The 13,330-nt window shown below is 33.1% G+C and overlaps 1 protein-coding gene across 3 annotated transcripts; it reads right to left on the reverse strand.

Annotated features, from left to right (window-relative positions):
* Positions 1 to 4,027: 4,027 nt before the first annotated feature.
* LOC104243026 (monosaccharide-sensing protein 2-like) lies at positions 4,028 to 10,665 on the reverse strand. 3 transcript variants are annotated; one of them, XM_070172451.1, is made up of 7 exons: positions 10,466 to 10,665; positions 10,294 to 10,344; positions 10,009 to 10,130; positions 8,886 to 9,446; positions 6,782 to 7,725; positions 5,785 to 5,972; positions 4,028 to 4,665 (listed from the first exon to the last, which is right to left on the reverse strand). In XM_070172451.1, the coding sequence occupies exons 3-7, from the start codon at positions 10,085 to 10,087 to the stop codon at positions 4,221 to 4,223; spliced, it is 2,217 nt and encodes a 738-aa protein (XP_070028552.1). In that variant the 5' UTR covers positions 10,088 to 10,130; positions 10,294 to 10,344; positions 10,466 to 10,665; the 3' UTR covers positions 4,028 to 4,220. The 3 variants fall into 3 exon arrangements, with proteins under 3 accessions (XP_070028552.1, XP_009796448.1, XP_009796447.1); XM_009798146.2 differs by lacking the exon at positions 10,294 to 10,344; XM_009798145.2 differs by having other exon boundaries at positions 10,294 to 10,665.
* Between the last annotated feature and the right edge of the window lie 2,665 nt (positions 10,666 to 13,330).

The following is a 13,330-nucleotide window of genomic DNA, read 5'->3' on the forward strand; positions in this document are numbered from 1 at the left end:
ACCCTTCTTAACATCAGAGAAATACCATTCCTTCAAACGATTCTCTCAATCATCAATAAAACTATAATCAGATGCCTCAATCTTCAGGCCGGTAATAGAATGGAAATCATCTTCTGTAAATTCTACGTCATTCCCAAAAACTCCAAAAACCATTTTGGTTTTATCCTTGTAAAATACTTGGAAAAGCAACATACAGTGAGTCAACTTCCGAGAGTGACCCACCTCATTCAATTCTAAAAATTTCCCAAATACACCATTCTTTAATTGATCCATTTGAGTTCCACACAAAAACGATGAAATAGTTTTCTTAAAATTTCGATCGCCTTTCCAATAACAATTAGCAGGAAACCACTTCTTAAAATCATAAAATCTATCTCCCTCCTAAAATCAAAATACAATACATATAAGCAACATTTCATATAATTTTAAGATAAAAATTTCAATATTTCAGAAATACGTACCTTCAATATCCTACTTGAAGATTCCATTTCTATAAAATAATGAAAAAAAAAACATATAAAAAATTAGATAAGTAAACACAATCATAATCCAGTATATATATGAGAAATAAATTATAAACAAAACTCATCCACTAAAATGAACTTCATAAAGTCTACAGATTGCAGTCTTCCAGCATAATATACTTGCACAATAAATTACAAAATATGAAATTCCAGAAACAAATACTAGGGCACACAGAAAAAACATAATCAAAAAGCAAAGAATAATAATCATCCAATATAACATACTAGAGAAAAAGCTTAAGGATTATATACGGTAACAAAGAGCATAATATAAAACAAGAAGACAAATAATTACTCAAAAAAAGTAATGACAAATAAAACAAAATTTTAGTCTAAACAAAACTCATCCAGTATAATATACTGGAGAAAAAGCTTACACACAGCAGACGTCCCGTAAAATATACTAGAATGAAACAAACTTAACTATATAATAATATTCTTCCAGTATGTTATACTGGAAGATACCACATGACAAACTTGCAGTATAATATTTTGGACAAAATTTTACTAAATTTAATAAACAAAAAACATAATCAAAACTCACACAGTAGACATCTACTATTCACACACAACAAACGTCCCGTAAAATATATTGGGATGAAACAAAACTCAACTATATTATAATATTCATCCAGTATGTTATACTAGAAGATAAACATTCACATGACAATATTCCAGTATAATATACTGGACAAAATTTTACAAAATTTAATAAACAAAAAACATAATCAAAACCCACACCCTAGACATCTACTATTCACACACAGCAGACATCATGTAAAATATACTGAAATGAAACAAAACTCAACTAGGTTTTTTGTCTAGTATAATATATTGAAAGTTTGTCATGTGACAACATTACAACATAAAACTAATAACAGAGTGATAAAATTACCAGAAATAAGACAAACTAATGAACAGAGAAAAAATCGTAAAAGTTAAAATACAACAAATATTTAAACCCTAACGGTACGAAAATCAAAATTAAACCTAAAGAACCATTAATAACAACGAAAATTCAAACACATTATTGTAAAAAAACAAAACTCACCCTAATTTTGAAGAAAATTGGACGAAAGCCGGACAAGATTCGATGAAAAGTGCTCTCTCAGGAAAGCGAAATCCGTACAATTGTTGTAAGCGATAAAAAGTAACTAAACATATGTTAGAAAGGTCAAGGGCAATTATGTCATTTACTAATATATTTTAAGTTAAAATGGCTAGAAATCAATTACATTTGGATCGAAACTGGCTACGCCATACAATTTGTAGGAGAAAACTACGCTCTATAGCCCCTCAAAATTTTAATAGCCCATATTTTCCCTCATTGACCCGAAATGTCCCCCGGGCCCAAACATATATTACATTTAATAGCCCGAAATCACTATCCATAAATTTTATAGTGACAATGTATTTTATATATTTTTTGTATACGTACAGTCTATTTTGTATATATTTTATATAGTGACAGACTATTTAGTATAAATTTTGTATAGTGATAGTCTATTGTATATAAATTGTATAGTGACAGCCTATTTTGTATATATTCTGTATAGTGACAGTCTATTGTATATAAATTGTATAGTGACAGTCTATTTAGTATATATTTCAACGTTATACATAATTATCTGAGAAAGAACAATCATAAAACTTCGACAATTCAAAAAGATAATTCCAATTAGAACAAACTAATTCAAATTTATCATTAAGGAGAACTCTAGCTATATAGCAATTATTTTACCTCTAACGTAGTCACGAGATGGCAACTCGAGCATTCCTTCGCACCAACGTCATGGGACTAAAAGAAAGAGGGGCGAACTGAAGACAGAATTTTCTCAAATTTGTTAACTAATTTAGAGTTTGGTCAAATATACACATTTATTATCATATACTACAATTGGGATCGAGTACGTGATAAATCTTCCCTTGAATGAAGTAATTACCGTAATTGTTAAGTTTTAGTGAAAGAATATCATTGACTATCTTTTTTCATCGTTTGGGTGCAGTGTGGTGAGATCAGCCATCTCTGTAGTTGGGTTTTACTCATTCAAGTCGTTGTTATTATTTTTAGGCTATGACTTGTATGATATCATTTTGTGGCTATCGGGTATTACAAGTTTGCCCGAATGGCTATAAATGAATTTGAGGAATTTTTAGAAACTACTATTGTTTAGTGGTTATTAACTTCCTATATAGCTACCATATACATAATTATTTCATATAGCTACTATTCAGTTGTTATGGTAGTGTATTCGTTGTATTCGCGCTGCTGTATTCATGAATACAGCAACAAAAAATGCCTAAAATTAAGGCAGTCCAGTAGTACGTGCCTGTACTCATGAATACAATGACGACAATCACCTTAAAAATAAGTATATACAGATATCTAATAAAGGAAATAATATCTATTAGCGTGATACACTCCTAATATAACTCAACAATCAATTCTAACATGCCTCATTATCAACCCAATTATAATTCGCTATTTTATATTCAGTGTATTCAAATGTATTTGTATTAACAATATTTTAGTTACTCCTAATACATGTTATTACTGTTGTATTCAATATATTTCATTGGTTGTATTCACTGTATTTTTATTTGTCTTCAGTGTATTTTACTACATTTTAAAATTAAATGTATTCACTGTTTGTATTCTGTTCTATTTTAATATTTATATTTAGTGAATTTTAATATTTATATCATGTATTCATGCATACTGAAATATACAATATGCATGAATACATGTGTATTCAGCTGTATTAAAAAAATAAAGATCTTCGAAATACATAAAATACATGCAAAAAAATATATTTATATAAAAATACAATGTGTTTGAGTGAATTTGTAATGTATTTGTATTATTGTATGTGACTAACTAGCAAAAAGAGAAGAAAGTTCGTCGTAGATGGGGTTTTCCAGCCAAGAAGAGAAAAAAGTTTGTCGGATCCGTACAACAAATTTATGATAAGAGCTCACCACATTGCTCATTTCCGTTCAAAAAAATCACTCGTTTCTGTTACATGGTTGTCTTCTACTCTATTCTAATGTCTCGTCGTCCATCAATACTAGGGCTTGAGTTGCTCGAAGAAAGAGAAGGAAGAGAGAAAGAAAGAAGAAAAAATCCGAGAGAGAATCTTTTGTTAATTGAAAGAAAGAAAAAAGAAAAACATAAATAGCTATTTCATGTCTCAATGGTAGTATATACCATAAATACCTATTTTATTTTACTATAAAATATAAAAGGTAACTATATAAAATAATAATTTTAATTTAAAATTAATAGGGTGTATACCTTTACTATATGAGCTAAAATTTCCAATGAATTTTGCTCTTGAATATATGGTTTTCTTCATAATGGGCCGGTGATCACGGGTTGAAAGTGGACTTGGAGCCCATATGTCAATTCATATATATAACCTTTATTTCTGTTTAAAAACATATTTCCTCACTTTGCAAGTCACAATATGAGCAAATGTATATTCCTACCTTTTGGAAGGAAAAAAGAAAACAATAAATTTAGAGATTCTACTATATGGACATTGTCATGCATAAAATGGGATACAACTTCTCAACTTATACGAATGAGAAATTCCAGAGCTAAATGGATATAAAATGGACAACCTAGAGAAATAATAAATCTTACTTTCGACAAGTTACTAAATTATCCATTCTCCAACTGAAGATGCCTTAAAACTACTCGTGCTTCGCCATAGCAGCTTGTCTTGCACCAACAGCGAAAAACTCTGTAATGACTTCTAAGGGCATGCCTTTGGTTTCAGGAACCCTCAAGAAGACAAAAAACCAAGAAATGACACATACAACGGCATAAATACCGAACACTCCAGCTAAGCCAATCGATCTGAGCATCACGGGCAGTGTGTACGTCACAATGACATCGCATATCCAGAAAACCAGAGCACATATGGCAATGCACAAACCACGAACCCTCGTGGGAAAGATTTCCGCGCAGAGGATATTTGGGATAGGTCCATAGCCAGTTACAAAGAAGCAAAAGTAAAGAATCACGCAAACAGTAGAAACTACAGCATGAGCTACACTCCCGAGGTTGACAGTGTTACCGATGACCAGCAAGATGAGGGATAGTATGAGCACTGGGATAGTGTACAGAAGAAGTGTCCTGCAGTTCATCATTTAATGACACATTAAAAAACCAGAAAAGAAAAAATAGAATGATGAAGAGTTTGTATTTCTTTACTATAATCCAGTAGGTATGAGCCACCAAAGCATTTAATTTAGAATGACAAATGAGATATTGGAACCAGCTGAGCAAAGAGCGCCAATGCAAAAACTGACAAAAGCCTTGAGATAGTGGTTAATGTTATAGAATTATGGTCAAATAAGACCAGAGCTACACTTAATCGGCTAAACCCTTGAACACCCTTTTAATTAAAAACCTTATGTTAAATGGCACAATAATGTCAGGAAGAAAATTTTGCCCTTTCCACCTTCAACCTTTGAAGCCACTGTTGGAAATTATTAGCTGTAATCAAATACTATCGAATAGTGTTCTTTCTTTTTTAGATTATTTAAAAGTTAAACTCGCACTTAATTGAACAAACAAGAATTGCTTAATCAAACACCACATGGTAAGTTCGATCCCTACTCTTAAGAGAAAACAGTTCCAATTTCAATAGCCTTAGATAAAAGTATCGGAAAGTTGTCAGAAAAAATATGGCTAACTACTTGATTCCCCCAAGAAATGAAAACTTTCCCCCTTCCTAGTTTATTTGACAACGTTTGACTGGCATGAAATTCAAGATGTTATATGGCTTGTATATGCACAAGTAGTAATCAGAAAATGTATTAACGCAATACTAGTTTAAAAGTTAGCTTGACAAAGAATATCCCATCTACATTTAAATTGGATTAGCTATTGAATTTGAATTCTTGAAAGGTGTAAAACTTTGCATAACTAATATTTTTTGTGGAATAATATAACATCTTTCATCGTGTAAATTGGGATAGAGAGAATACTACTTGTCACTAAATACAACTTAAAAACCAACCAATTCGAAATTTTGGTCTCATTGCAGAGTGCATGGATTTTCCCACCGTGGATGTATATGGCTTTAAAAATCTGAGGATACTACAAAAACCAGTACAAAGCAAAAATATCTTCTGACATGCAATTCAACTCATAGCATATATTGCATGGTATTTCCAGCACCACATTCTGAGGACATGATCAAAAACACCCTTAATTTAAAACAGAAGAAAGGAATTAAGAAGAGATTACCTTCTGCCAGCAACGTCCATGAATCGCATTGCAATAGCTACAGAAGGGAGCATCAAAAAGTTTGTTAACGCACTGATGAGGAAGGATGCTGAGTCTGATGCAATGCCAAAGCTAGAAAGAAGAACTCCTACACCTGCCTGCTCAAGAATTTGAGGAGTGTAGTACATCACTCCATTTATACCAGAAAACTGCAGAACAAAATATTACATTGGTAAGATGGCGAAATTCCGTGACTTGATGTCCAACGAACAGCGAGCAATGCCTCAAGAATTTGAGATTAGTTAATTACAAAGTAGTTCTCCTTATAAAACTATATAATGGAGAGAATGCAAGGAAGAGACTCTGCAAATGATAACAACAGAAATTACACTAATGAAGAAAAAAGATTCATCCCGATCCCATCGACAAAGGTGAACTCAGTGGGAAAAAAGACAAAACCAGAATATAAAAACTGCAGAACTATTGGTTGTGTGGTATTCAGACAGATACGCATTGAAGTCTTCCCTTAAACCTTAATAAATTAGATGTATTAAGGTAAGCTCCTTTTTATCTGTTTCCAGATAATTGATGAGAGGATTTACTGTGTAGTTTGATCAAGCAACCCTTACATGTTCCTACTCTGACCCCCATCTCGAAATATACTTATGGTTAAGCAGGAAACAGAACGCTTAACTGCAAAGATGTACTCCCTCTGTTCTATTTTATGTGACATTCTTTCCTTTTTAGCCTGTCCAAAATAATAAAATCTTTCTATATAGCCAAATGAATTTTTAGACTACAAGTTTCAAAAGTCTTTCTTCCTTTCTATCTTAAATTCTGTGCCCAATCAAATACCACCATATAAATTGGGACGGAGGGAGTAGCATATTTAAAACTCGAAAATAAGTCCATTTCATCAGCATTCAAGGACTGCATGCTGAAACTTCAGGGCTATTAAATTGAATCATAGTAAAACAACCAAAAGAAGCAACAGAATGAGAAAAGCATAGTACTCCACCTGTTGCAATATTTGAATTCCAATTCCAACAATGAGCGCACTTTTGACTCCCGGTTCAAGAAGAGCAGCCCAGCTAGGACCTTTTGACGCAGTTTCAGATGGATGGACCATTGCTGGTCCAACGGGATGCTGACCCATAAGTTCCTTGGAGTAAAGTGCAGGCTGACTTACCAAAGCAGCAGCCTGTATGAATTCACCATCTTCAGGAATATCACCACCAGGAACTGAAACAAGAGACCCACGCCGAGAGCCAGGGACACCCTCCTGATGCAAATATATCCTTTTGAAACCTCCTTCTTTATTTCCATCTTCACCTTCTCTCTCAGACCATTTCCATGCCAACTGCCAACCGCCACCAATTCCCATGCTGCCTACCCCTTCTCCAGCATTGCCTTGCATGAGGCTGCTATGCCGCCTCACACTCAAAGTGCTGCCATGGGGAGGAGGGACCATGTTTTCAACGGCAGTTGTTTGACGTGATATCAATGGACTTTGTAGATTGTCATCAGAGTCTGCACCGATACCATCTGATGGATAACCATCACCTTCTCTCTGCAGACTTTCCTCATCCCAGTGATCGTCTTTGATGTGAGGATCCATGGTGCTGATCATGCTGCCGAAATTGGGAAATAGCATGCTTCTCATACTTCCAGTATCAGGGAGCTTTTCATGGATGCTACCAAATAGAGTCACAAGAGGATCCATAAGAGGCACACTCTGCTGCACCATGCTCCCTTGCCTGGACACAAGAGCGAGACTACTCTGTGCAGGAACTGGCCTTGCCACCCACGAGAGGCCTTCCTCTGGGCCATACAACTTGATATGATCTTTATCAGTAGTCAGCTCCTGATCTTCAGTAAGCTCATTAGCTGGACCAATGATATACTCTTCTATTGATGGATCATTACCAACCGCCAAACCTTCAACAAGCAATGCCATCTCCCCTATGCACAGAATAATCAACAAAAAGTCAATATGATGAAATCAGTACCTTTAACAAAATAGGATTCACCAGATGAATATGAAAGAACTTATAAGAAGAGTAGTCTACTGATTAGAGAACAGAAAAAGAGAGCTTTATTAACCCCAAATAAATAAAACCAACAAGGAAGGAGCCAGGGAACACGAGTGGCAGCATATGTTGGTAGAACAACTACATATTGTGTACAGATCTGATTTGGTATAGCATATTGAGACATGTTTATGTGGTCATGTGGTGGACCAATGATATACTCTTCTATTTATGGTTCACCACCAACTGCTGAACTTTCAACTAGCAATGCCATCTCCCCTTTACACAGAATAATCAACAAAATCAATATGATGAAATCAGTGCCTTTCACTGAATAGGATTCACCAGATGAATATACAAAGAATTCAAAAGAAGGGTATTCTAAGAGAAACTCTAATGGGAAGATAGGGGAATGAAGTTAATTAATCTTCACAGTCGCAAACACTGAATCCTCCCACCTCCAAGCTAGGTGGCGAAGAATGAACCCACAAGATGGTTGCACAAATTGCTAACCTAGCACCCTTTCTTCTTCAAGAAAATCAAAGTAGAGTGATAGAATATGGGCTTCCCCATGGAAGAATGATATACCCTTCTTTCCTACTAAACAGAGTTGTACTGCTAGTATGCAAAACCTTGCTTTGGGTGGGAGGATGTCACATGAATACATATTCAAACATGTTCCTGGAAGCGTGAAGAGAAAGATAATATGTGTACACCATACCCCTGGCAAGAAATGGATGTGTGGCTCTAACTCCATTTTATCAATGTTCCCAAAGGGACGCTTTAACTCCATCACTAGCAAAAATTTAGTCTTGTCTATATTGTACCGGTCACAATTTATTCAAGCCAGCATGAAGCACATGCGTCTTGAGTCCAATTACATACAGACCAAAGCATGTTGTACAAGCTTTTTCTAAATAGGTTTTACTTGTCAAATAGAAAATACAACATCAAAGCATAAGGAAATAGAAAAAGCCCAGATGTTGCTTATTGTCCTTGAGAAAGCATGGGACACAGTCAACACTTTCCCAACATTTAAATAGCCAGCTGACACAAAAGGAAATTGTTTCCAAGAAATAGCAGATAGCATACCTGAAACATCCTCCATGCCACGCAATTTCTGCAAAACTTGTTTTGCCTCAAGCATTCTTCCTTTACTGACTAGCCATCGAGGAGATTCAGGCAAATAAAGTACAGTTAATACAAAATAGATAAGAGAAGGAACTGAAAGAACACCCAACATCAGTCGCCAACTCGGCGAGGTCATCAAGGACATTCCAAAAATCATGCAGTAGGCCAAGAACATTCCACCAGAACCAGTGAACTGCGGAAGTGTATTAAGTGACCCTCTTATTTCCGATGGAGCAGTCTCAGATATATATAATGGGACCAGTGTAACTGCTAATCCGATCCCAAACCCATCTAAGAGTCTAGCTATAAGCAGAACATAGACATTAGGTGACCACAACATTATTAAGCCACTGAGGAAATAAAACATGGATGACAGAATAAGCATAGGGCGACGACCAAAGCTGTCAGATATGGGTCCAGAACAAGTTGTGACAAGCGTCGCTCCAATGAGTGACATAGCAACAACAAGTCCTTCCACTGAAGCATCCAAAGTAAGTTCCTTCTTTATGTATACAACAGCTCCTGCAAGTTTAAATAGTTAGAACACCAAGAAATAATGCACGACTCTTCTAGTACCTTAAGTCTAAACATGTTTGAGAAAAGAATGCAACTAGGACAGGGGCAGAGCTAGAAGCACGAGTGCAGATTCAGCCGAACCCAATAGCTTTTGATACATTTGTTAAATATGTACAAATATTAAATTTAGAATCTAGTTATTCGTACTTAATTCGCCGTTCTAAAATTCAGAACCCATAAAATTAAAATCCTTTGCTCTACTTCGAAACTAGGAAGACATAGATTAAAAAAACACAGTGCTAATTCTACACGTATTTGAGAAAAGAATGCAACTAGGAATACATATGGATAAAAAATAGTAATAAATAATATGCAGGAACATGTAAAGGACTTTAGTAGTAAATTCACAATGAGAAGAAAACAATTTAATAGCTGCAATAGCAGAAACACTTCATTGAACTATCTGACAACTTCAATAAAATAACAATCATATAAATGTTATTTCCATCAAAACAAATTTAATTAATTGGAAAGATAATATCAACAACAATGAGTAAAGAATGTGTACCAGCAATAGTAGCATTATCCCAACCCTGCAAAAAATTTCCAATGGTTGCGGCAAGCGCAACTAAAACAGCACCATTCATCTTTTCCAACACTGCACACAAGTCAATCAATTTTGAACTATACCTGTAAATTAAAAACAGGGAATAACTTAAAACTCAATTTCCACAGATCTAAATACTATCAATCTCTAAGAAAAACTAAAACTTTATGTACATAGGAAAGAAGTCATTAACATTGATAGTCTAAAAATACAAAATTGAGGGATCTAAAGTAGAAAAGATTGTACCTTTTGAGAACAGATAGAAAGAGGGAATATTCTAACAGTGTGGAATTGAAGCTAAAGCAGAACAGAAAAAAGATTTTCCTATATTAGTTAAAAAAAACAGGACAAACAAAGAGTTTGGTTTGTGATACTTTTATTGTAGGACAAGTGGGGAAAAAAGACAACTGAAACTAACCCAACCGCCTTTCAACATATCTTCAGACAGCATTAAAAAGGGTTTTGTCTTTGTAAAAAGTTTGTCAAATTAGAACCCACCCCAGAACCTTAAAACTGGAAATATCTTCAAGAAAATTTTGGTATTTGTTTTTTTCTTCAGGATTTCAGTAGAAAGAGAGTAGTGGTAGTAAGCTATTAGTGGGGAAAGAATAGAGAATAGAGAATAAAAGAAAAAGGAAGAACAAAAAAAAAAAATCTGAAGAATAAAAAGGAAAAATAAAGATTAATTAAATTGGGAGAAGGAGACAAAAAAAGGACAAACTAAGGTTGACCCTTCCAGGTTCTAAACGGATCCGAATTGTGACCTCAGAATTATAGGACTCTTGACTCTTCCCACTTCATGAAAGTTTAGTAGAAAATAGGAGTAACTTAGATATCCTTCATAATATATTATAATGTATTATTTTAATAAATATAATATTTAGATAGATAATATCGTTTATTGTCGTTTCATGATGTCATGCATCACTCGTATAAAAAATAAGCTTATAATATTACAAAAAAAAAAAAGTAAGATACATGATAAAAATATTACATAAAAAGTAAAAATGAAGGATAGAATATGATTATTTAATAGTAATAAGAAAGGACAAGATAAGATAAAAAATAAGGTAACAATATGATCATACCAAATCGGTCATTATATAAAGTGACACTTTTCGTTATTATGTAATAATGAATTTGACGATACGACATAATAGAATTTAAGTAACAATCAAAATAAATATTATGTTTAAAGTAACAATATGATACAATACAACATATAACAATCATCCAAACAAGCTGTTAATGTTGTTTGGGAGAAGTTGTTTGTTATTTTCAATTAATAAAGTACAATCTAAGATCAAGTTAAGTACAAAATGGTTAGGAGGCAAAGGTACAATCTTTAAGTTAGAGCTGTCAAAACGGGCTAGCCCAGCCCTAAGAAGATCGCGGGCTAGGGCGGGCTGACTATTCAATTTTTTTAGAAAAAAATATTTCTCCAAATCTTTAGATATTTATTCGTGATATAATCTCTTGATCATATGAGCGACTTCTCATTATTTAGAGTGTACAAGATTCTTGATATTTGACAAGGAATATCATAATTGAAATGTAAATTCTCTATATCTCTAGCTCTTCTTTTTTTAACGTTACATAAATATTTTTTAGTATTTTTCTTTCACTTTCCTTAGGTTTAGGAATTGCTTCAATAAGTTTATATGTTAAGGTTTTTTAATTTAGGTTTAACATTATTTGTCGATTTCATTATTATAGTCCATAAAAATTTTAAAATTCATGAAATTTGCTAGTATTGTCACTTTTATTTGGATATTAAAACTTGACATTTTTCTATACTGAAGAGCAATTTAATAATTAATAAAATATTAAAGTAACCAAACTAATCATTGGCCACTTAAAATAATATTTTCTTTTGAAAAAAAATATTATTGGCCACATAAACATTCTTAGTTCGTTGTTAATTAAACAAAAAAAAACTAATCTTGTCACACTACATGCATATCAAAAATACAAATTCTAATTGATATGGAAGGGTAAATAAGCAATTTAAGGTTGGAAAATAGGGGTTATAGTTAATATTTTTTTAGTTTTTACTTTTTAAAATATTTAAATTTGAATATAAATAATTTTTGGCCCACGGACCGGCTCAGACCCAGCCTCGGTCAAGCCTCAAGAGCCAACGGGCTGACTTGGCTCGGGCTTATAAGCCTCAGTTTTAAATGGGCTAAAAAAATCGCAACCCAGCCCTACCTAATAATCGAGCTAGGTTGGGCTGGTCACGGGCCAAATCCATTTTGACGGCTCTATCTTTAACCAACAAAAGTTGTGTACATAATTTGCCCTTCAGTATTTTACGCATTTCACCTCTGCAATAAATATTGTGGCCTTAGGAATCACTTTGCTTTTAAAAAAAATGTTTGTAAAGTGGTTAATTATGTTTCAATAAAGAGTTGGATTGACAGGTAAAAAGGGTTTTATATTTTAACATATCATAAAAGTTAAATCTTTTTTTTAATAATTTTTTGGAATTATTATATACATTCCACGTTTAGTTCTAGACATTCCTTCCAAATTTTCTTTTTAACAAAGTTAAATATCATAAAGTTAAATAGGAAAAGAAATTAAAAGATTTAGATATTCTGAAAAGAAAAACTTTCTAATAATTTAATATCCCAGAGGTTATGAAACTAATATTGGAGCATATATATAATAATTAAGGAAGAGAATCATGAAACCAAATTAAATAGTTATGAAATTGATACAAGTGATGGGATGTTTGCCAATACAAAAAGAAAACTTTAAATTGATGATTGTATTTGTAGGGACGGTTGTCTAATGGCCGTTGCTTATGGCCTATAATATTCTACGCTAAAGTAAAATTCCATTATAATAATAATTATTACTATCATAACCATCTTATTGATGCTATTTTGGCTTTTTCTTAATGAGAAAAAGAAAGACCATATTTTTACTTTAATCAACAACTTTTTTTCCCTCAAAATTTAATCAGATACTTCGAGCACAAATGAACTTGTGCCACTGATTTCTCATATGATAAGTTTTTTTTTCTCTCTTTTTTGTGTTTTAAATTCAACAATTTCCATCACCTCCTCCTACTTTTGTTCCTTTCATCTCTATTTTTTTGTTTTCTTGTTTCTTAGTGTTCTTGTTAGTGTTGGTATTATAGTTCAACACTACTGATGACTGATGGTATATTCCTTTAATTTTTTGCTTCATATTTTAAGACTTCACTATTAAAGAAAATGTTAGAATAATGATTACACTTCATCTTTTACATTTTTCTTTGTACGAGGTAAGAAAA

The sequence above is a fragment of the Nicotiana sylvestris genome, chromosome 4 (assembly GCF_000393655.2).
Source record: "Nicotiana sylvestris chromosome 4, ASM39365v2, whole genome shotgun sequence".
Lineage (NCBI taxonomy): Eukaryota > Viridiplantae > Streptophyta > Magnoliopsida > Solanales > Solanaceae > Nicotiana > Nicotiana sylvestris.

Coding starts and splice junctions, on each gene's coding strand:
- LOC104243026 (XM_009798146.2), bottom strand. CDS start 10,087: ATGAATGGTGCTGTTTTAGTTGCGCTTGCCGCAACCATTGGAAATTTT. Junction 7,726..8,885: donor TGGCATGGAGGATGTTTCAG/GTATGCTATCTG, acceptor TTCTGTGCATAG/GGGAGATGGCATTGCTTGTT. Junction 5,973..6,781: donor GAATTCAAATATTGCAACAG/GTGGAGTACTAT, acceptor TTTGTTCTGCAG/TTTTCTGGTATAAATGGAGT.